We start from the raw sequence: 26,050 nt of genomic DNA on the forward strand, positions 1-26,050 counted from the left end.
GACAACATTTGGATGCGAGTTGGAGAGGCATTAGGTGAGCATACCACAGGCCTCTACAGGACTTTCTAGACATAGGAGTTGCTACTCCTTCTTCTAGTAGCTCTACTGTTTGTACCATAAAGCTGAGTGGACCCAATATACTGTAGTTTTCCCTCTATGGAAAACTCAATGGCAGTACTGGGAATCGAATCCAGGTCCTCCACATGGTAGCCAGCCACCAGATTACTTAGCTACAGTGGCGGACCAGGCTTCTCTAAAACTGAACTTTATTAGTAACTAAACTTTAATCGCTGGTGGCAAGTAATTGAAAATGTAAGTTTCTAAGTAACGAACACCTTTCTGAAACAAAGGAAGTGACTTTAATGTAAATCTTTGTGAAGATTATTCTTATTTCTAGAATTGATTCCATGAACTGAGTTGTTGGTTTGAAAACAGACATACTATTTACGGCAAATTTGAATAAGGAATAAATGTATTTAAAATCTGTAGTTAGTAACTCCACTTCCTTGAACAAGCCTCTGCAGGACAGTCTGAATTCCCATACAAATAATTGATGATGCACACGTCTGCACTCACAAAACCTTAGCTTGGCTTGATGAGCTACCCCTCCCCCCCCCCCCCCCCAAATAAATAAATTGTGGTGTATGGAATTACGGAGTTAAAATGGGCCAGCTTTTTTTTATTTTTATGTCACCTATTTCTAAGAACAACCACAGTGGAAATAAAGATTTATTTAGGTCCTTCAGCAATTCTGTGGTATGCTCCTCCCAACTGAATTTATCATCAAGTTGTTGTCCCAAGAATTAAATACTGTCAATCTTTTCTCTCTGCTTGTCATCACATTTTAGGTATATGTTAGGAGGAAACCTCTTACAAGTTCTGAATTGCATGTAACTTCTTTTTGGAGTTTAGAGACATATAATTGGCCATAAACAATTTAGTAATTTACACAAAAATTTCATTAACTGCTGTTTTTAAATCTATAGAGTGTTTCACTATCTCTATTGCAGGCCTCAAGGAGTTGTAGAGGAAACTTAGTGGATAAAGTTTTAATAAGGCGCTGAACTTGTCAGAGACATTCGATTTGAACCATTTGGCTATATTTCCTGTTGCACCATAATATTCAGATTTACACAAGATAATATTGTGGTTTGTTCAGTCAAACACCATTGACAGCTCATGTATTATACCAGTGGCCTACAATTTATTGTCTAATGAGTTATGTACATTCTTGCTTTATGTGTAAACAGACTCCTCAATATTGGAACCCTTAAGAAATACAAACTGTGGCTTTGACAATATATTATTTGTTGTGTATAAATAAGATAATGGACAGTCCATCATAGAATATAATTAACTTCATATTCTTGTTTATGTGCGTTATCAATAAGCCAGTGCCTCAGATATTCAGTGAGTTGTTACCTTTATTCCTAAATTATTTATTGTTTATAGTGATGGTTCAGAACATATTTTTGAGTACGGCGAATGAATCCATTTGTAATGTTAATGCTAACTGTTAATATAACCTGAATGAATGCACTATCTTGCACATTTTGATGAGTGCCAATGTAGTTTTTCTTTTTAATTTTTACAATAGTTACAAATTCATGGATTTTGTTATTTGACACAATTGATTTTATCACCTAGCAGCAGCTCTTCACAGTAAGTAAAGACAGTCTTGATAAATAAGAGCCACTTGCAAATTACCATTTCTAAAATTTTTGAGAATGCTGGCAGAATCGAAAGTGGGAAGCAACTTTATTGTATTCTGTGCCTTTTTTGTTATACAGAGGCCTAACTCCAGGGTATTTGAATCGATGTTTCTATGAGGGATAACCAGTTTAACAAATAACATAACACGTTACTAAACTCAGAAGAATATTTACTAATTAATTTTGTAATATTTTTTTCATAACTACTAGATTATTTTGAATTTTAAACATTTTGTGTTGGAGATTGCTTCGTCTGGAGCAGTCATGATCATATTCATATTACAGAAGTTATTTATGATGCCTGGCCTGAGATATTCTATGGCAGAATCTACTGAACTTCTTACTGGACATTTCATAACTGTTATTTAAATGATGTGATATACTGTAAGTAAAGGTTATGAAATTTCTGTTAAGAAGTCCTGCAACAGTAGACACAACTACTACCAATGTATCATTTACTCTTATAGCTCCTCCTCTTCCTCCTCCTCCTCCTCCTCCTCCTCCTCCTCCTCCTCCTCCTCCTCCTCCTCCTCAGAGAATACTCTTAACCTGCCGCTGTGGACGAGCTGTTCTAGGCGGTTCAGTCTGGAACCGCGCGACCGCTACGGTCGCAGATTCGAATCCTGCTTCGGGCATGGAGGTGTGTGATGTCCTTAGGTTAGTTAGGTTTAAGTAGTTCTAAGTTCTAGGGGATTGATGACCTCAGATGTTAAGTCCCATAGTGCTCAGAGCCATTTGAACCATTTTTTTTTGTTTGTTTTTGGTTTTTTGTTTTTTCCTTGCAGTGCATTTTCTTTGATGTTTGTGTTGCTGTTTTGAATATTTTGCAGTATTCCATGTAATGAGCTGTAGCATCACCATCAGAGCAGTTTGTGACTGATAGATACAGTTTCCTTTTTGTCATACAAGATACCCTTATTCCTTGAGTAATCTGTGATTTCTTTGTAGGCTTTGGTCTAATTTGCATTACTTTTTGGAGGAAAACAATTTCCAAATAAGATAAAAACTTCACCAATAAATGTGTTATATTTTTTGTTTCTGTCATTAATGCTGTATACATAGCTCCATTTCACATATTTGAGGAATATTCTACATGGGCCAGTCACATCAATGTTACCACCACCTATGTTCAGTGCCAATGTGCAATAACTACTTGCAGAGGGCAGGTGACAGTACTAGCAATGGAGGGTGATTTATAAACAGATGAAAATTTCCTACTGGTTCTTGGTATACACTTACTATTACAAAGTAAGTTAAATATAAATTATTGTATGTGAAAAATGATTAGAGATAGTTTCATATTAAAGTAAAAGACAGTCATGTAAATGCTCAGTATGTTGCAGTATATTTCTCTGAAAAAGTCTTATAATTGTAAACTGAACCATTCCACACTTTAGTGAAAGATCATGGTTATGATCCTTGGAACTTGTAAATAACTGGTACTTTAACTGAAGGGAAGTTGGTAGGAATTTGCACTAAGAATAGACACAATAAAAGCCAGTCACACCCACACTGACTGCAACATGTGACCCAAGGAAGAAAATGTGTTTGCCAATTAGACAAACTGAGTTACTTTATAATGCTTAAGAAAGGAAATAGGATAATTTGCACTGTCTACAGAACTTGTCTGCTGGTACATTGTCCCAAGAAAATGTGTAGCACTATAAGGGATTTTGGAGAGAGAAATACTCAACTAATAAAGCTTGCTTTCGATAAAACAAAAAAACTTTTTTATTTTGATATACCTGATTTTAATCTGTATACCAATGTAAGATTTAAAAGCAGATATTTTCCTGTCACTTCCAGGTACTACATTGCCTCTGAAAAATAAAGATTTTTGTTCAGTTCTAATCTGGTGCAAAGATTGAAATTCACAAGAAGGCTCAACATTAGTTAATGCTTAATCTAGGAACTTACCACTGTGTTTTTGCACGTTGTTCAAATGCACCAGACAAAAATCCAGTTTCCTCTGAGTTTAAATTAGGTCTAACTTTCTAGGTTAAGACTGTAGAAAAATTGAGACAATTTAGATGTTTGAAAAGGAAACTGGATTACAGGAAAATAGGATAAGTAATATCAGTCAACAAAGATTGCAAAAATTCCTAGGCAATGGCAAGTGATGGAAGCCAAAGTTGGAAATTCCAAAGAAGATGTCAGAAAGATGCTTTTAAACTTATCTTTAGTACATTATGATATGTTCCCAGAAAAACTACACAGCTAATTGCAAACTTCTCAACTCAAGGTTTTTTTTTTTCAGATCAGGTGGTGTACAATTAAAAGCAAAAATATATTGGAAAGTAAGGAAAGAATTTCAAGGAGTGTCGAAACATGAAGAAATGTGGAACATAGGATTGTTGAAGTATTTTATTCATGTAAAACAGATACTGTCAGCTTGTATTGCATGATGGCTATTGGAAAAGGATGTGCAGTGACAGAGATTAAATAGCCATCCTTCAATTAAATGACTGGGCCAAATCTAAGAATAGATAATGGAAAAGAGGAGACATAGATTGCTGTATCAATAGATGAGGCATAACAAGACCGGAAAAAACAGATACAAATCATGTAAAAACACCCTGCTAGTCTACAAGAGATGAAACTCACTTATGTTGGCATTTTTTGTGTGACTTGGCTGTTACCATGTTGTGCATGTGATGATTGATAATATCAGCTTGTGCTTAAAAATGTTACCATGTAATCTCTGATAAAGTGCATTAAAAAAGAGAATCATTGCTCAGAAGATAGCAGTCTTAGGTACAGAGTAGGTCCAAATGATATAAAAATGCTATCTTTTTGTACATTTCTGACGTATTAGATTGTACAAAGGAACAGAAGTAGAATCCAGATCTCTTCCATTTCACCCATCTGTTCACACCAGTTGAATGACTTGGAATTTCTTTCTGCCACCTTCCTTTCCCCTTCTGTTTCAAATGGCCAATTTAACCTTTGTGTCAGTTGCTACTAGCCACTGTCCACAAAACCTTAAGATCCAGTTTCAAGGTCTGCTACTGCAACATTCATTTTTAATTTTACTGTAAGGCTTATTAGTGAACATTGAACATTCTACTGAGAGTGCGTGATTTTCTGCACACAAATGTCCCTGTGCTGGTAGTAATGAACTAAAGAGTATTTAGTACCACATTTCAGCTGCAAATATTTTTACCTCAATCTGTGTTGAATAAATTAAATGAAAAGAACAATCATTTTATCTGCAGTGGATATTTGTAGATTTAATTAATATGATTGTATTGTGGATACCAACATAATTTCCAAAGGTAAGAACAATCATAGTTAACTTTTAAATAAATCATAAAAAATGTTGAGACACATGAAAGAAAATAATTCTTTAACATAGAGAAAAATTATTTGACTTAAGGCATTGCATAGATATTTTTCAAAAAGTGTAGTGGGTAGGGTTCTTGAAGAAGAGTTGTATGATCATAAATATAAAGTTCAGAACTTATATTTGGCTAACATTTGTGCAGGTGAAGCATAGAAAGTTTCATTTTGATTGACTGTTGATCAAAATCATATTAGTTGGGATAATGGGTTGTCTATTGGAGAAGGGTACCAAGTAAATCACCTTCATCAGGCCTGTGACTAATAAAACTTTAATGGTTCAGCAGCATTCACCTGCCCACATTTGTTGAACCATGGTTCATAATTCTGTTTTTTGTTTGAAATAACTGTATTTATGATAGAGAAGTGGAAAACTTTGCTTAGGTTTTATTGCCAGTGTACTTCTTGTGTATGTTGGGTAATTTTCTTATGGAACAGCCGATACTGGTGTGCTTTACAGTTATTAACAAGTCACTCGTAAGAATGTCATTTTATGTGGACTACAGTTCCTAATTTTCCCATTTTCTGTATCAACAGTCTCTCTCTCTCTCTCTTTTGTTGTTGTTATATTATTACTCCTATCCACTAGAATTTTCATGCATACAGGTTGTTGTGTAATTACTTTTCTATCTGTTTTCTGTTGCACTGTACTGATGCAGAATACCGAGTGAAAGTGTCTTTGTAATTCTATCTTCTTTTAAAAGATTGGTCTGTATTTCTTAGTTAATTTATTTTCTTAATTCTGTGTTATTCAGTTAAAATATTAATGACTTGTATTAAATGTATGTAACATTTACTAATCCAAATAAAAATAAAATTATGTTAACATTGGCTTAAGTAAATGAAATGCTTCAACACTTACATCATCATCTGTAAATTACGGTAGTTCATTTTTAATTGTATTTTTCATTATGTTATGTTTGCATTGATTATTTCAGTTTTCATAAATAACTTGACACTCGTGCTGCTTCAAGTGTCATTTAGGGTTATCTGTACTGATAAGGGGTATTTACAGTTATGTGTAAGATCTGTTACTTTATTTTCATAGTATTCACTGTGTAACCACAGTCATAACACTATCAAAGGAATATTATTTGAGCTCTTTTGTTTAACTTTGTGTCTAATATATTTGTGTGAAATGTTTGATGCTAAATTAGCAATAATGAAATTAATAGTGTATTTGGGAACATTTTTTAAGAAAGTTCAAGATAATGTTTCATTTCTAACTGTTTACCTGCTTGAAGGATTTTGTTACAAGAAAATCAAGAAGTGTGTAAGTACCAGAACTGGTTCTCATTGTGACTGGAGGAACATGATATGCCAGGTGTCACGGTAACAGTGATACTGTTCACTTTGTCTCCCTTGTTCTATTCATTTCTGGGAGGCCGGTTGTAAGATATTATATTACACCAGGAACTGAGCTCTAGAGAAGAATTAATGTCACATCCCAAGTCTTATGAAACAACAGTAACACTGAAAATTCAGTTGTGCTGCTGCCTTAGTTGCAATAAGGTAGCTGGGCATTCTGAGTTCTATTTTTTTTTTTCTCTGTGTGTCATGAATCGAGTACAGTGTTGACGTATGTACAGCTTTTATTTTAGTTAAAGAAAACTGTTCTGAAAGTGTGTGGATTTTGTTTTTGTGTGACTGGAGATCATATCAAGGTTTGTGTTTTCTTGTCATAACTTTTAAGCAAAATTTGTTGAATTTTATTCTCTGCGAAAATGGCTTTTGACAGTCAACAATTGCAAACGTAATGGTTTTGTTTTCAACATTAAATAATTTACTGTAACTAGCTCAGAATTTTTGTTTGCATCAGATAGATTCTGCAAATAAAAATCTTGACCTGCACCAGCAAATGTTATTGATGTTACAAATTACACCAATAATATTTTTGCTCATCATTTGCTACATAGCCTCACATTGATTGCCTTTATTATCTAGTATGTATAGTTTTGTTATGGATCAACATATAACTGGTTGGAGGTGGGCAGGGGTATAGCATTGGCAAGAAATATTTCAAGTTGGGCTGCATGAAGTTAGAATTACATTTTATTGCACTGTGTCTCATAATCAGGAAGTATATTTTTATAATAAGCTGGATGAGAGGGGGGATTTGCAGGGGGAAATGAGGTAAGGTGGTGGTGTACACATTGAGTTGTATCCATTTCATTTGTGTACAATGTAAGTGAGGCAGTGAAATTTGATGATGATCACAAACAGTGCAACTTCTACTGTGCAAGTGGTATTGCACCATTCAATTTTGAGGATTCTTTTTTATTTTTTTAAGACCATTCAATTACCAGAATGAGATTTTCACTCTGCAGCGGAGTGTGCGCTGATATGAAAGGAAGTTTCACCATTCAATTAATTTGGTGTATAGATCAACATTGTGCTGTACAGCAAAATCTGTAAATTTGCTTATAACAGTGAATTAAATAGAAATTTGTCAATAGAATTTCACAGGGCTCAGTTATTTAACTGAACACTACATAGAAGAAAGGCTATCACAAAAACATAGAAATAGTAATACCGTAATCTAATATTCCATTTGAATGGTTTTAGCTTAAGACTGTGGTTGGACACACTGGATGAAATGAACATGCATTTGCTCTGGAGTTGAAGGAAAGTCAAATGAAAAAATGAATTGTTTTGAATGTGAAAGTGTTATAAAGATACATAATTTTTCAACACAGTCTCAGTCAAACTAAATAGAACATCTCCAGCACTTTTATTGCAGGGCTTGTGCCTTTTCTTCCAATGACTTATTGAATATGCCAAATATGTTGAAGTTACTGGAAGGAAAGACAGGTTAATATTATGAGTGAGCCAGATGTGCAAAATATGGGTTACTGTTGACCAGAACTATTTCACTGGTAGTATGGAAGTTTGTCTGTTGCATTGAAAAATTATTCTTGTGTGTGATAAACAATACTGTTTAAGGTGACTGACAAGAATCTTCTTTTCATCTATTCATGATGCACTAATATTTACCTTTCTAGATGTGGTACTATATGATAGCATGAAAGGAATTTCAAGAGTGTTTTTCTATAACCTTCTTTTCTGATGGTCATGTCAAAATTACATGGAATGTTTCCAGTCAATGTTATTGGACTCACATTATGGCCTAGTGACAAGTCTTGCAAGGAATTAACATTTTGCGGCTGGGGTTCACAGTTACTTAAATTATTTTAAAGAACATTATGTTCCTCTTTGACTGTAAAACAATGTTGACCTTCTGACCATTATCAAGTTCTTGTTCATAGTGCTCCCCTTGGTAAGGGCTACATGGCCAAAATTGCAATAGTGCATTTGCACTGATGACCTCACTGTTGAGCACCATCTACATACTACCACCACCAAATAGTGTGTTTTATGGATAAATAGTTTTACAATCACATGCAACCATGATGTCCTTCAAAATAACTTTGCAAGGAAGCCATCACATTCTTTTTCTAAGCAGTGCAACAGAGCATTGTGGTCTTATAGACTTAATTTCCTAAGCTGAGAACTCAACTAGCATGGTTCATGTCTTACTAGGAAATTGTGATGTTCAACCACACCATTGTGTGCTAATCCTTGATGAATTTTTAAATTTGCTTCAGTTTCATTCAGTGACAATAAGTGGCATTACTTCCAAGTGTTACAACATTAACCAACTCAGTATGCCCAATTGGTATGAAGAATATCTGCTGTTAAAGTCAAACCATTTACTTATTTCAATTTACTTCTTACACTAATTTCTGTAACAGACAAGTATCATCACACTGGATCTCTCTTTCTCTCTGAATTTCAATTGGTTTCATTCTTTCATTGCTAACTTCTTAAGTGGAATGGCCATACTTATAATAGTGCTGTAACTGAGTTTACAAATCTGTATGCTTTTTCTACTTGTAGGAGGAGGCAGGTTGTCCCACAAGATTCAGTTTCCTGTCCACTCCTAGTCCTTATACAGGGTGTCCCACCAGGAGTGGTCAATATTCAAGGATATGACAGGAACAATCATTTGAAGCAAAAAAACTCATGTGAACATAATTCCCATTCAGAATGGTTTCCGAGGTAGAACACATTTGATGTATATTGTTATTTGTTTTCTGTATTGTTCAATAGATTGTCAAGTTTACACATGTAAATACGTACAACAGTTGGTAAACATTACAACATGCATTTTATAAAGTGTCAGTTGAAAAATATGTATTTGTAATATTCATCTCTAAGCATTATCATGCTTGTCATGTTACAGCTGTTGTACAGTTCACAATAAATGTTTGAATATCCCACTGTCAACTTCAATGCATTTGTGCACATTTGGGAACACATTTTGTGTTGCCTGTCTGAGTAACTCTGCATGTTCTCAGATGAGGGCAGCAGTGTCCACGGTGTGACCAAGCTGTTCATGTCATGTTTCACACTTCGTTTGTACACCTCAGTCTTCATCCTACCCCATAAATAACAATCTTTCATGCATCTGGTAAAATGTACATTAAATGTTTTCCACCTTGGAAACCATTCAGAATAGTGCATATGTTCATATGATTTTTCTTTATTCAAATGAGCATTCCTGTCATATATCTAAATACTGACTATTCCTACTGGGAAACCTGGTATATGTGAATGACCTTCCACTTGATGTTCACCAAGTAGAATTGGTATGTTTTGCAGATGATATCAGTATTATAATAAATCCCATTAGAGAGAAGACAGCAGAAAAGATTTTTAATGATGTTTTTCAAAAAATGATTTATTTGTTCTCTGAAAATAGACTCCCTTAATTTTGACAAAACAGATTGTATTTAGTTCTGTACAACAAATAGCTATACCAACAATTGGTACAATTGGTGTAGCACAGGAACAAGAGTCAGCAAATAGGGTGGAATGCACCAGATTTTTACGTGTACATGCTGATGAAAATCTGAACTGGCAACATATTATTGAGCTACTCAAACAGTTAACTTCAGCCACTTTTGTTTCTTGCATAATTACTAGTCTTGGAAACAAATGAGTCAACCTACTGACATATTTTGAAGGTTTCCATTGACAAGGTCATATGGAATAACTTTCTGGGCTAACACTTCACTTAGAGAAAGAAAGAAAGAATTGATTGCACAAAATTGAATAGTAAAATTAAAATTTGGTGGTCACCCATGGTTATCATATAGGCACCTCTTCAAGGAGTTAGTCATTTTAACCCCACCATCACAAAGCATATATTCACTAATGAAAATTGTCGTAAGTTATCCATGACAATTAAAGAAGTGTGATGTCAATACCTAGAACACTAGATGAAAAAAGCCCTTTATTAACCATTATTAAAGCTGTCAGTGACTGAAAGGAGTTCAGTATGCAGCAACAAAAATTTTTTATCATTTGCCCAATAGCAGAAAATTTCTGACAGGTAGCAAAGCAAGTTTTAAATCTGACCTAAAAGTATTTCTGCTGGACAGCTCCTTTATTCCATAGAAAAATTTTTACTTTAAGACTGGTAACCTACTGTAGTTCCATGAGTAGGACTAAAACAATAACATGTGTTCATTAATTTTAACAGCAATCATGTAAACATATCCTGTAAAGTGACTCATCCCACATCAATTTAACAAAATAATCATTCAGATGATCTCTGGAACACGGAAACTAACTAAGGATAAATTTTTCGTGTCTCATGAAACTTCAATTTAAAAAATCTTAATTTCTTTTGCCGAAACAGAAATTAAATAAAATACTAATTATGTACGATGAACCTACTTGTATGCGCGTAACTGCAGGCTCAACATAAAGGCTTCTTGCCTGTGCCTCTGCCACAGTAATCTTTCCTCAGCGTTATTTTCCTGCCATGTGTAATTTTTTTAATTATTAGTTTCTCCCTGTGCTTATTCCACAACCATAGCAATTTTTCATTAATTTTTTTATACCTGGTGTAGTCACTAAATATGAAAATATTACTGTCTAATCTGATTGGATGAAATATTGTTTGCTATGAACAGTTTCCTTTTGCTACGATGAGTTTATTAACTATAATATTGGCAACAAGTATTTAACTACTCAAGAAGATGCAGTTTACTTGTGACATTTTTAGTTACAATGTTTTCTCAGAATTAGGGCGTATAGTTGTTATAATTTAGAACAAATATTCAGAAAAAAATATGAAAATAATGAAATTCAAGAAGACCTGAAAAAATACAAGTTGTATCCAGAAAGTTATCTCCATTTTATGGTAAAACAAGATAAAGGAAAATGACACATTTTCTATCTTAAGGTGTGCAGAACTAGCTCATTACTCATATTGCTGTGCCAATGAGACTGTTTTTATTATCTATGGCAGTCATTCTGAAGGAGTGCCACAGTTGAAACGCACGCCAAATGTGAAGTGTGCATAGTATTACGATTTGTTGGCAAACACCTTATGACAGCTCATAGTCATTGTGCTATTTACCTGCAGAGGTAAAATGAAATGACACTCATTTGTAATGATGAATGAAATGGCCAGCCATCTGTAGTCACCAATGAATTCATTCTGTAAATTGTTGAAAAAGCTGGTGGTAACAGTCATTTTGCTTTATCTTAGTTTTGAAATAATTTCTCAGCAATTTTCTTTGTTTATCTATAGAGTTCCATTGTTTGACATCGTGGAGGTTTCTGCGCATTTTTTAGCATATGACGTCACTAATGCATGGCACATTCCCCTCATCACATTCCTTCCATTAATGCCACAAAGTTCATTTTGAATGTCAGCTACTGTGAGTTTCTTTTACCAAGAAATACCCCATTAGCACTTCTACTTCAGATCTGTTGAGGATTTCAACTGAAGTACTCAAACTGAATGTCTACTGTAACTAAATGAGCAATTTCAAAACTTTCCTAGTAGCACAGTTGAATACAAATTGAGCTATGGTGGAACTCTGCACAGGAGTAGGATTACTTGTCATACTACTACTTACAGTGAGTAAAAATGGATAGTATATTCTGGATAGGCCTGATGCCTCCTCTCATAAAAGAGGAAAAATACTTTTCTTTGCAATTAAATCTATACTACATTTAATGTTGTTTTCAGAATTTAAACTAAACCACCACCTAACTGTATACTGTACTGGCTTACTTAACAAAAATACCATGCATCCTCAGATTAACTTAAGAAATGGAACCAAATTAATTATTTCCCAAATTGTTTTAGAATCTTTTCCTGAAATATATGCAGACAGTGAACAAAAATATGAAAAAAAACCATCACATACCAATTCCTAATATGATGTAGGAAAAATGCTGGCATTCAAAACAGCTACCAGTCATCTTAGAATGGATAAAGCCAGATCCTGCATGGTTTTCAAGGAAATTTTATACCATTCAAAATAGTGGCAAGTTCAGGTAATGATGATGGAGGTGGAAGGTGACCATGCACCCTTCTCTCCAAAGTAGACCACAAAGGCTCAACAGTATTTAGATCTGGTGACTGTGGTGGCCAAGGCAGATATGACAATTCATCCTCAAGCTCACAAAACCAGTCCTAGATGATGCGAGGTGTGTACTCTTGAAACACAGCATCACCATTGGGGAACAAACATTGTACCTGATCAGTCAAAACAGTCACATAATCATTGTCACTAATGCAGAGCAACCATGAGGCCCACTGAATAGCGTGATATGGCTGTCCAACCAACAGTAGACCCCCTCACCATGTTTCAATTTTGGAACATCAACTCAACCAGAAGTTGGAAATAGAGTGAAACAAGACTCATCCAACCAAATGAATTTCTTCCATCATCTAGGGGTTTTATGGGTTCAGTGCCATGTTTTCCTGTTATGGGCATTTGCATCACTGAGGAGTGGTTTTGGATTTCCAGTTTGCCCAGAAATTCTGTGTTTATGGAACTCCCTCTGCACTGTTTTGGTGCGGACAGGGTTCACGAGTGACTTTTGGCAGCTGTTGTTCTCTTGTTTTTTGTCATAATCCTCTTCAGTGACTATGTGTCATGATCACTCAGCACATGCTTGACACTTGCAATGCAGTGAGGTTATTGCACAGGTGCTTTTCATTGTAAATACAACAGCACATCCTGCAAACTTGGCTAGCATATGCATTTATGTTCTAGCATACATTCCTCGCAGTGTTTCCACATTTTTATCTGACCCTTGTATGTGATGATAATTAATTTTACTGACAGAGATCATAGTTGTAAAATCATTAAAATAACATAACTCAGTAAGTATTTGATCAAGTATGAAATATCTGAACTGCTTTGTCTTGATTGGAGAAAAACTATTTATACATAGATTTTATATGTTTTTGAACAAGTAAAGGACAGCTTTCCCATTAGGTACAGTCATTTTACTTTCCATGTATATACAGGGTGGTCCATTGACCGTGACCGGGCCAAATATCTCACAAAATAAGCGTAAAACGAAAAAACTACAAAGAACAAAACTTGTCCAGCTTGAAGGGGGAAACCAGATGATGCTATGGTTGGCCCACTAGATGGCGCTGCCATAGGTCAAATGAATATCAACTGCTTTTTTTTTAAAAATAGGAACCCCCATTTTTTATTTCTTATTAGTGTAGTACGTAAAGAAATATGACTGTTTTAGTTGGACTACTTTTTTCGCTTGGTGGTAGATGGCGCTGTAATAGTCACAAACATATGGCTCACAATTTTAGATGAACAGTTGGTAACAGGTAGGTTTTTTAAATTAAAATACAGAATGTAGGTACATTTGAACATTTTATTTCGGTTGTTCCAATGTGATACATGTACCTTTGTGAACTTATCATTTCTGAGAACACATGCTGTTACAGTGTGATTACCTGTAAATACCACATTAATGCAATAAATGCTCAAAATGATGTCCGTCAACCTCAATGCATTTGGCAATACGTGTAACGACATTCCTCTCAACAGCGAGTAGTTTGCCTTCTGTAATGTTTGCACATGCATTGACAATGTGCTGATGCATGTTGTCAGACGTTGTCGGTGGATCACGATAGCAAATATCCAACTTTCCCCACAGAAATAAATCTAGGGATGTCAGATCCGGTTAATGCATGGGCCATGGTATGGTGCTTCGATGACCAATCCACCTGTCATGAAATATGCTATTCAATACCTCTTCAACCGCACGCGAGCTATGTGCCAGACATCCATCATGTTGGAAGTATATCGCCATTCTGTCATTCAGTGAAACATCTTGTAGTAACATTGGTAGAACATTATGTAGGAAATCAGCATACATTGCACCATTTAGATTGCCATTGATAAAATGGGGGCCAATTATCCTTCCTCCCATAATGCCGCACCATACATTAACCCACCAAGGTCGCTGATGTTCCACTTGTCAGAGCCATCATGGATTTTCCGTTGCCCAATAGTGCATTTTATGCTGGTTTACATTACTGCTGTCAGTGAATGATGCTTCGTCGCTAAATAGAACGCGTGCAAAAAATCTGTCATCGTCCCGTAATTTCTTTTGTGCCCAGTGGCAGAACTGTACACGACATTCAAAGTCGTCACCATGCAATTACTGGTGCATAGAAATATGGTACGGCTGCATTCGATTTTGATGTAGCATTCTCAACACCGACGTTTTTGAGATTCCCAATTCTCGCACAATTTGTCTGCTATTGATGTGCAGATTAGCTGTGACAGCAGCTAAAACAGCTACTTGGGCATCATCATTTGTTGCAGGTCATGATTGACATTTCACATGTGGCTAAACACTTCCTGTTTCCTTAAATAACGTTACTATCCAGCGAAGAGTCTGGACACTTGGATGATGCTGTCCAGGATATTGACCAGCATAAATAGCACACGCCCATTGGGCATTTTGATCACAATAGCCATACATCAACATGATATTGACCTTCTCTGCAATTGGTGAACGGTCCATTTTAACACGGGTAATGTTTTACAAAGCAAATACCATCCACACTGGCAGAATGTTACGTGATACCACGTACTTATATGTTTGTGACTATTACAGCGCCATCCATCACAAAGCGAAAAAAGTGGTCCAACTAAAAAATTCCTATTTCTTTACGTACTACACGAATATGTAATAAAAAATGGGGGTTCCTATTTAAAAAAATGCAGACCTATGTCAGCGCCATATTGTGGGCCAATCATAGTGCCATCTGGTTTCCCCTTTCAAGCTAGAAAAGTTTTGTTCTATTAGTTTTTTCGTTTGATGCTGATTTTGTGAGATATTTAGCCTGGTCAGTATCAATGGACCACTCTGTATACACATACTCCAAAAGCCACCATACAGTGAGTGGTGATAGCCTGTACTGATACTAGTCATTTCCCTTCCTGCTTCACTCACATATAAAGTGAGGGAAAAATTGACTGCTATAAGCCTCTTTACAAGACCTAATTTCTCTTATCTTATCTTCATCGTCCTTAAGCAAGATGTACATTGGTGGGAGTAGAATTGTTCTGCAATCAGTTTCAAATTCCAGTTCTCTAAATTTACTCAATAGCGTTCCTTGAAAAGGGAAACAAGCAGCTTCCATACTCCTAGATTTCTGAAGAGCATTTGACATGGTGCCTCACTGCAGCTGCTAACAAAGGTATGAGCATATGGAATAGTTTCCCAGCTATGTGAGTAGCATAAAGACTTCTTAAGTAATAGAACCCAGTACATTCTCCTCAACAACAAGTGTTCATCAGAGACGAGTATTACCAGGAGTCCTCAGGGATGTATGATAGGACCACTGTTATTTTATATGTACATAAATGATCAGGCAGACAGGGTGGAAAGCAATCTGCAGCTGTTTGCTGATGGTGCTGTGGTGTACAGGAATATGTCATCATTGAGTGACTGTAGGAGAATACAAGATCACTTAGACAAAATTTCTAGTTGGACTGGTGAATGACAGGTAGCTCTAAATGTAGGAAAATGTAAGTTAATGCAAATGAGTAGGAAACCATACTCATAATGCTCAAATACATCTTCACTAGTGAGCTGCTTGACACAGTCACATTGTTTAAATATCTCTCTGCAATGTTGCAAAGCAGTATGAAATGGAATGAGCATGTGAGGATTGTGGTAGGAATTACTATTTGAGTTCCAGAATCATCTCCATAATATTTATGTGTTGTTTGAACCTACCAGTAACAAATCTGGCAGCACATCTCTGAATTGATTCAATGTCTTCTTTGATCTGACCTGATGTGGATCCCAAGCTCTCCAGCAATATTTGAGAATGGGCCACACAAGCATCCCATGTGTGGACTCCTTTATAGACAAACAAATTTTTCCCATAATTCTTCTATTAAAGCAAAGCTGACCACCTTCCCTACCACAATCCTCACATGCTCATTCCATTTAATATTGCTTTTCAGCATTGCAGCCAGATATTTAAACAATGTGACTGTGTCAAGCAGCTCACTACTAAAGCTGTATCAGAACATTATGAATTTCCTTTCCTTCTCATCTGCATTAAATTGCATTTTTCTACATATGTAGCTAGCTGTAATTCATCAAAGCAACTAGAAATTTTGTCTAAGTCATCTTGTATTCTCCTGCAGTCACTCAATGATGACACCTTCCTGTACACTACAGCATCATCAGTAAACAGCTGCAGACTGCTGCCCACCCTGTCCGCCTGATCATGTATGTATACAGAAAATAACAGTGGTCCAATCACAAATCCCTGAGGCACTCCTGATGATACTCTTGTCTCTGATCAACACTTGTTATCGAGAACAATGTACTGGGTTCTGTACTTAAGAAGTCTTCATGCTACTCACATATCTGAGAAACTATTCCATATGTTTATATCTTTGTGAACAGCTGCAGTGTGGCACCATGTCAAATGCTTTTCAGAAATCTAGGAATATGGAATCAGCTTGTTTCCCTTTATCTATGATTCAAAGGGTATCATGTGAGAAAAAAGGCAAGCTGAGTGCTTTTGTACTTGTTTGAGTTTTGATTTTCTGGCTCTTTTGTATAGTATTAATATATTTGTTTATGGGATCTGCATGTCCACTGCAGTGTACCTTCCTCCCATTCTCATCCTCATTGACTGTGTGTGGAAACAAAAACAATTGTCTCTTGATTGTGACAACAGTTCCTCTTGGTTAAACTTGGTCGTGGCTAATTGTGTGTCATGATGCTTACATAGTCACATCCTCCATTGTATACAGAGCTAAACCTTTATTACTTGAATTACAATAGACTCACAATCACATAAATCAAATAAAAATAAAATCATTGTATGTCCCAGAGAATATATCACTACTAACCAAATGTGTGAGGTACTAGCATTGTACAAGCCTGTTTGAAAGGACAGTAAATCAAATAGCTTTCATACAAATTCATTTTTCAGAAAGGAATTAAAAAAACAAAACAAAAATATGTGATGTACTAGCATTGTACAAGCCTGATGGAAAGGACAGTAAATTGAATAGCTTTCATACAAATTCATTTTTCAGGAAGGAATTGATGTTCAGGCATGTGCCTCTGAACTGCTCAGTGTGTAGTTGGTGAGAATGATCCATCTTCATATACACATTATATTCCAGCATGTGTTTTCCATCACTGAATATTGCTTTGTGGCTTTTCATCCACCCTTTAATCCAGTGCTGTTTCTCCTTTCTTGTTATAAATGTTTTCTATTCTAAAGAAGCACTTTATCCAAAAGATAAGCAATTTACCATTATTCCTATTACCTGAATGCTGTTGCAGTATCTTTTCTGTTTTGTAAGCTGTATGGCTATTACACTATGTCATTAATTTTTTGAACTGAAATCATGCTATATTTTGATATGTAGTTGAGACAGATTACATATCAGGTCTTAGGGTTTGAGAAGGAAATCACTGTTGGGCCTTTTTTATTGTATAATTATAATTTTTTACTTAATTTTTTATTCATATAAGTAACAGTAAAGTTATTGCAACTTATTTAGATGCATCAAACAAACTTATACTGCATATGTATTCCAGAGAAAACAGAAAGAAGTTGCATATCATAGGTATTTCAGAATACATTTTGGTGTAATATTCTTGTCTTATAATATCTTATTGTCTGTTTTCATTATCAGGCAAGTTATATGACTGTGCATTCAAGTTCTATGACTGTGCATTCAAGTTCTATGACTGTGCATTTATTATTTTGATGACTGGATAAAGAATCCAGAGTCAACAGTTTTATTTCTGTATTACACTCTACATAAACTGTGGGTGCAGATCCAATGCTACAAAAGAATGAACATTTTACTGAAGTAAAATAATTATATGCATTTGGGATTTGCACATTATCATAGTGTCACTGGGTGGTGATCACATAGTGTTCACACTCTACCCTTTTTGTATCACATATGCATAAGATTGTGATTATTAGTTGTGAAGGAACCAACGATACATTACATTCATGACAACAAAAGGATTTCGTACTGTGATATTCTACCAGTAAGTTAACTGGCTGTCTCATTATCACATTTAGATTAGATTAGATTAGATTTGATTTACTTTCATTCCAATTGATCCGTAGTGAGGAGGTCCTCCTGGATGTGGAACATGTCAGAAAAACAACAATACATGACAAATATTTACAACTAAAACAAATAAGCTAATGTACCATTCCACAGGTCCCAAGTGGAATGTTACATCATCCAATAAAAGTATGGGAAGCATGTGGTTATGTTGGAAGTAAATGCTGACCTTAATCTACTAATTGTCTGCAATAAGTTTTTTTGCAGTACCGCATAACATTTTGGATGGGAGTACTAGTTTTCATTATTGATTTCTCTGCCATAAAGTGCAATGTATGTTTTTATTTGGTTTTGTGTTAAATATGTTTAAATGCTGTTGTAGCTGCTTTTGGGGAATCGTAAATCAATGCTCATATTACTCAGTAGTTGCACTTAACATATAACACTGTCTCTCTCTCTCTCTCTCTAGAATTCTGATCATGATAAACAAAAACCCTATGGAAACTGCAGGTTTACATATTTTACCAATGATATTGCCTTCTTATTCTACTTTTAATGATTTTTAGGAGCATTTGTTTGTAATGCAGGTCTCTAAATTCCACACTGTTTGGTTGGATTCAGTATACTTTAACATAATTCTACAACATACTCCTATATAGCATTAGGTAATGATTTTCATAAAAAAAAACACTGTAGAAATCAGAGTAAAGTAAATGTCATTAGATTTGTATAACCAAGTTTTATCAATATTATTAGACACACAGTGTGTATTTATAGCAATTTTATTTTCGAATTCCAGACATTTGAAAAAATGCCTCACAAGCAGAGTGAAACCAATATAGGTTCCATCCTGGGATTTATTAATAAAAACCCAGAATATAATCCAGATCAAATTCGAGTGCTCACACTTAATGATGGGGAACATCAGGATTCCACATTATATCGTCTGCAGAAAGGTGAGTAATGATCAAATTTTAAATGTTTTTGTGAAATAAGAATTAATTTCTAAAGACTTTATATAGCTTATTGCTTAGTAATTAAAAGCTTACATTTTGTGTCTGATCTTCTCAAAATACCTTTACAGGATCATTAGAGATAATGTGTGTACATATTTACTGTGTTGATAGTAAGTGTGCTGTAAACCCAGATCTTTTGCAAGTGGATTACCAACTTATATGGCAATACTTTTCAGAAGTAGATAGATGAACAGAAGCATTGCAGTGTGGGGCTGTTTCTTATATGTCCATAGAGTTGACTACAATTACTTTTCCCCAGTATTTTTGAGAATGAGAAATCATTGTGCCTGATACAAGAAATGGCATTTATAATTAATAATAATAATAATAATAATAATAATAATAATAATTATTATTATTATTATTATTATTATTATTATTGCTCAACACTACCAGAGAAAAATTTTGTTTTATATAAAACCTGAAAATAGGAATTAATAGTCAAAATAACAAGAAGTACAAAATCATCTCCAATCACATTATATGTTATTCACTCATCATAATTCTCCTGTTAAGCATTGTGTGAACAGTGACTTGGCTTACCTTTGAGTCCAGTTGTAAAGAGACTGCTTCATACTGTGTAGTATCAGGGGATCTGAACCAAGGAGTATGGAAAATTTCAAAGACTCTCTGTCAAAAAGTTTTCTTATTCTTAAATTTATTGTGTACCCTCACAAAGTACTGCAACTCTTGGTCTGACTGGATACGACAATCATATTGCATAGCATAATCCTGATTTTTCTGTCCATTGCTCTTTATATATTTGCAGTTGTAGAAGATGGGCCAAGGAGACAAATTCATGGATTTGAGAAAAGATCTCAGAAGGAGAAATTACTACTTGGATTATTCCATGATTGTAGTGGAGGGGTTACTCCAGTGTTATAAGATATGCAGAAAAATTCAGAGCCCTGCCTATCTGTCATTAAATTCAAGGTTAGACAAATACTTAGACAAAAGAATGAATACTAACCCAAAAAGTTTGGTTACAGAATGTATCTAGAGAAAACAACTACAAAATGCATTTGGGGAAAAGAATACCTTAATGTTAGGAACAACTTCAAAAAGACATTATTCAGACTACAGAAGAAACTATCCTCTTAAATAGAAATGGAAACATGCCTGGTGGAATGATTATTGTGATGAGTTAATCAGAAAGAGAAAATAAGCTTGGAATACGTAGAAAGCAAATAACAATGATAAGAACAGGGAAAATTTTGTAGAAGTGAGAAAACATGCACCTGACAGAATCAAAAAGATCAAAGTTCACCATATAAAAACTCAACTATTGTCAGTTGGGTCACATTTTAAGCAAAACAACCCAAAACATTCAAAAACAGCTTAGAGAAGTACACATCATCAAATTTACAGTTTATAGATCCAAAAACACAGAAGACTGGGTGTAATAATACTGAGAACTGCAGGATACTTGCAGACTATTTCAAAGAACTACACAACTGTGATCCACCAAAAGAACAATTCGAACACACCCAGACTCAGTCACCAACAATAGGGGAAATCAGAGAAATTATAAAATAACTCAAAATTAACATATTATTGGGAGAAGACAATGTAGTTCCAAATTGTGGGACCACAGTAGTGACAATGTTATTTTGTAACTGACAGAAACCATTAATGAATTTTGGACAACAAACCACTTACCATCAGAACAGACATTGGCATTAATACAGCCCCTACATAGAAAAGGAAAGGAAACCGATCCCAACCATATGATAGAGGGATATCCCTCTTGTCAGTGACATAACATCTTGTCTATCACACTTTTAAAGAGAGCTGAAGGAATACTCAACCCACAACTAGCAGAATATCAAGGAAGATTTAGAAAGGGAAAGGTTTTTGCAGAGAAAACGCTAAATATCAAGAATATAATAGAAATGAGGAAAATCAGAAACCTGAAATTTGTGATAACTTTTTCAGATTTTAAAAAGGATCAGAAATACACTAATCAGTATTATAAATAAATTCAGATTCAATAATAAAACATCAGAAATAATTTAGGAATTTTAACAAACACTACATTGAAACTAAATTTTATGGGAGAACTATCAGATCCTTTTGAATGAAAATCGGGACCAAGATACAGAGGTGTTTTGTCACCTTTGTTTTTGAGCTGTGGATTAGAGAAGGTAGTGAGAGAGTGAAGGTAATCTATCAATATTAAGGGTTTTGAAGTAAGAAGAAACCCAAATAAAATTACCATACATCATCTAGCTTTTGCAGATGACAGGACATTAATTATTGGATCACTGGGTAGCACCAAAGAACAAATTATAGAACTACAGAAACAAGCAGACAAAACAGGACTGAAAATAGCATTTGAAAAACCAGACTTTATGACATATATCAATGATGCCTCCCCAAATATTAGAATTCAAAACAATATAATATCTAAAACAAATGGTTTCAAATACCTAAGGGAATGGATGACAAGCAATACGGAAGAAAACCTAGCCATAGAAGATGGAGTAATTTAAGTATAAAAGTGCATTCCATTTGACAGAAAATGTATATAACAAAAAGTTTTTGTCCTGTACAAAACTATCAAACTATGATAAGGACAGAAACACTAATGCAGCAAACACACTTAAACTTACAAGTTTGGGGGGTCTTGGAAAACTGGAAAACATTGAAAGAAGAATTGTAATTAAAATACTGGGACCTAGAAGTAGTATTAAAGTTGAATACAAATTAAGATCAAACAAAGAGCTCTATTTGCAACTTGAAAAGCTAACTGATCTAATGAAGAAAATATGACTGCAGTTTTATGGACACACATACTGAGTGGATGGTAACAGACTAATCAAGTAGATCCTGAACTTACTAAACATCTATAAATCTAAACCCACATGTTTCACTGAAGTGAACAAAGATATGAAAAACACTGGAATTAGAATGGACATATTAGATAACAGAATACTTTATAGAGAAGCAACATTTAAGGTAGGATTTCAGGAAGGAAAGAGGTTTTGCAGCAAAAGGAAGGAAGTGGCCCTATGAAGAAAAGGAACCACACATTCAAAGGATTAAGGATGTTTGGAAGCAATGAAAATCAAACACAAAGATGCAAAACCAAATTTGATTTATTGTATCCTCCAAAAGGGGTATTCAAGTAAATAAATAAATAATAAAATATACAGCAAGCTTCATGTGTGGAATACGTGGCTTGATGATTGTCTGTGTATAGTTTGTTGATTTTGGAAAAAATAAAAATTGAAGACTTGAAGTATCCTCATATAACAGAACAAATATTTTAATTTAAAATACAAATCACAGTTTCTGAAAATGATGATGAAAACATCAATGAGTTGTTGAGTAGTAAGGTGTATAAAATGCCTTTCCAGCAGCTGAGTGATACAGATCTAGTGAAAATAGTTTGTTAGATAGAGGCAGAGAGCAAAGGAAAGGTGAATGAAGAACCTAATATCATGCACACCAAGGCAAGGAAAAGCACTGATCTGCAGTATGTACGACACATTTTGTTTGACTATACTGCTGTTTTGGCTCTGTGTCATTATAGCATCTTATATATTTTCTATATTTAATTATTTTTTTGTTTCCATTTGCACTTTGTTTCTTTCAGGTTGATCTCTCACCTATCAATTACCAACCTTACATTATTACTACTGCTCTGGAATTTCAGTCTTGGCTGCTAATCTACTTGCTTCTAAACTATTTCCAGCACATTGTAGCTCTCTTGATATGAGGAAAACTTTTTATTTCCTTTTAGCACCTGCATTGTTTTCTGTTTCATATAACTGTCATGGTGAAATAATTTCAGTTTTGCATCAAAGAAAATAAACCGTGCTGTTAAACTTGAATTTGCATCAGCCTTGTTCCAGTTACTACTGTTTCGATGCATCGCAAGCCATCGTTTCTTATTTATATAAATATTATTAGAAAGTTACTTAGATTGATAGGTTTATCAGTGCAAATGATTACAGAAAGAATGGAATTTTGTCCATGCCCAGTAGCAGGAAATTTCTTGCCAACAACTGAAACCTCCTGCCATCTTAATCCTTTTTTCCTAATTTCAGATAATAATCAAGTGCCTATTGATTACTTTTGTTGTAGTTTCAGAAAACCTCATATTTTCATAAACTATTTCATCTTTCTTGTGACAATATTGGTAGTATCACTATGTCCTTAAATTCTTCAGCATTCATGAACAGTAGATGTTATGACAATGATCCCACTTCCTTGTTTGTAAAAGCAGTTTATCACACTTCAGTTTATAGAAAAACTTATTTTACATGTGAAATGTGTTATCTCAAACACATATTTCATTCTGTCTCTCTCTTTATCTCTCTCTAATATTGAAATTATTTGTGTGGCTCTCATAAGGCTTTTGTTTTCTTTATTTTTCTTCTAGGCTGGAGACTGCAGTTTCGTCTTGGCCCTACTCTGTTTGGACGTCATGTTGTTATTTACTGTAATCATCCTGACTCAATTGAGGAAGAATTTGACAGGAATCAGTATAGGCCACTTCACTGGCAGTGTGATTCAGGAACACCATCAGGTGATGATACATCATCATATGCTGAAGTGTGCATCAGAAGAGCTGGCTCATTCCATTATTACTTCATTTATGAAGGAAGGTACTGATCACAAAGAACAAGCTTATTACTTTTTAAATATTAAAATCAATATTTGCTTTGTATTTCTTCTTATTCAAAGTAAATGTGTAATATCAGTGTTCTCTGAAGTTCTGGTTTCCTGTACATAAAAACTGTCTAACACACTAGCATCCTCATTTGCTGAAGGTGGGTAGAACTACATATTTATGTTATTATTAATGTTATTACTTTATTGAAACTGGAAAATGAATACCTGTAAAGATGTAAAATAGAAATATCTTATTAACTTGAAGTGCTGAGAAAGGATAATAATGACAATGTTTCAAAGCATACTGCTATCAATGGAGTATAAATTATCTGCTGAGTATGAAAACACTGAGACTGTTACAATTGTATTTGACTCACTTATAGTGTGTTTAGTCATTCAAAGCATCATGATTGAATGAGATAATGATGTGATCAAAAGACTGGACTCCCCTTCAGAAGGAGAAGGGTTAAAATCATAATCAGATGTAGGTTTTCCATTGTTTCTCTTAATCACTACTGGAACGTCCCAAAATAGTTCCCTTGAAAAGGACAGTTCCAGTTTCCAGCTCCATCCCTGTCTAATCAAAACATGTGCTCAATTTCTAATGACCACATCATTGACAGAACTCTGAGAACTCTGAACCATAATCTTCTTTCCTTCTAATAACTGGGCCAGTAAAAATTGCAGACATACTAGGAAAGCTTGAAGGAGTACAGTTTGTACAATTAACTTAATTTCAACAGGTTCATATTGTGCCCACACAGAAGGCTTGAATAGTTTTTTCAGAGGATTGTCCAACATGCTGGACATGAGGCATCAGCCAAGTATCAGTGCAAGTGCTTATGATCCAATGAAAGAACAAATGCTAGTTGTCCCTATTCTAGATGGCAGTGGCATACAGACTCATGTCTAGTCTACCTCATCAAGTGAACAGCCATTGCTGTTTACATAATTACTGCAGCAAATGTTGCATCCAGGCTTTTATTTATAACAATCAGGAACAGTTTTCAAGAAGTTAGCCAACAAGCAATATTGCTGTTTGCCACACTTGGTCATGACTGTGAAGCCTAGCTACAAAAGATACAACTAGTTTTCTTTAGTCATAAGACTGAATTATAGCTCAGCAACAGTAACAGTTACATACAAGTATGTTGTTGATGAGATGAGCTACATCTGGCAGAGTCTTATCAGGCAGTGAGATATAGTATCATTTCTGGGCACTGTGGTCTGGTGTGTCATAGCCTACAATACCCTTATAACTGTGGTGTTTATGGAGTCCCTTTCAGTTTAGGTGATCTTATGTCAAAAAAATACAAACTTCAACAGCTGGTAGTATGGACAGAAGAAGCAGAGAAAGTGATTGTGAAAGAAAAGATGATAAGACTCAAAAGCATCATGGCTCTGCTTCTAGGCTAAAATCAGTTATTAGTTCATTTACAAAAATTGTATGCAGGAGGGGTTGAATGACTAACCACTTATTTCCAGAATAGGATTTGGTTGGGAGTAATAGAAATACATTGAACAACTGTGAGTCAGAAATAGATGCCTAAGGCAACCTTACAAGCCATAGTAGTTGAAAGCTGCACAAATATTGCAGATCTTGGAAAGGAAATGACCACTGATGGAAAGTCACTTTCATATCAGCATCTTCCCTTCACCTACAGAATGGCAAGACTTCTAAGCCTGCCACTATAGTGATTACAACTGAATCATCACGGCAGACTATGAGCCAGAAGTCCTATGGCATCTAGGGCAGAAGTCCTATGACGAATCTAGTATTTACTATCTCCAAATGCCCTTGTTAGAAAAGCTTGGAAACTGCTGTAGGTAGACTGCATATACACACTGAGTGTCTACCTAATAATTGTCATGTCATTTTCTCTCATATTTTGGCAGGTATTTGTAATTTTCCAGTTTCATTTTGGTTGTCTGTAAGTATCATGTG

The 26,050-nt window shown here is 34.9% G+C and overlaps 1 protein-coding gene across 4 annotated transcripts in view; it reads left to right on the forward strand.

The window, feature by feature from the left end:
* Window positions 1-26,050, forward strand: part of LOC126185023 (glycogen debranching enzyme) — a 192,078-nt gene that overhangs the window by 42,418 nt on the left and 123,610 nt on the right. For 2 of the 4 annotated variants that reach the window (XM_049927749.1, XM_049927752.1), the window contains exons 2-3: window positions 19,269-19,425; window positions 23,873-24,098. In XM_049927749.1, the coding sequence (XP_049783706.1) occupies window positions 19,281-19,425; window positions 23,873-24,098 (371 nt within the window). In that variant the 5' untranslated portion in view covers window positions 19,269-19,280. Of the gene's footprint in view, window positions 1-6,162; window positions 6,325-6,566; window positions 6,716-19,268; window positions 19,426-23,872; window positions 24,099-26,050 lie in introns of those variants that run through there. The other 2 variants (XM_049927748.1, XM_049927750.1) reach the window with 2 other exon arrangements.

The sequence above is a fragment of the Schistocerca cancellata genome, chromosome 4 (genome assembly GCF_023864275.1).
Source record: "Schistocerca cancellata isolate TAMUIC-IGC-003103 chromosome 4, iqSchCanc2.1, whole genome shotgun sequence".
In the NCBI taxonomy this organism is placed as follows: domain Eukaryota; kingdom Metazoa; phylum Arthropoda; class Insecta; order Orthoptera; family Acrididae; genus Schistocerca; species Schistocerca cancellata.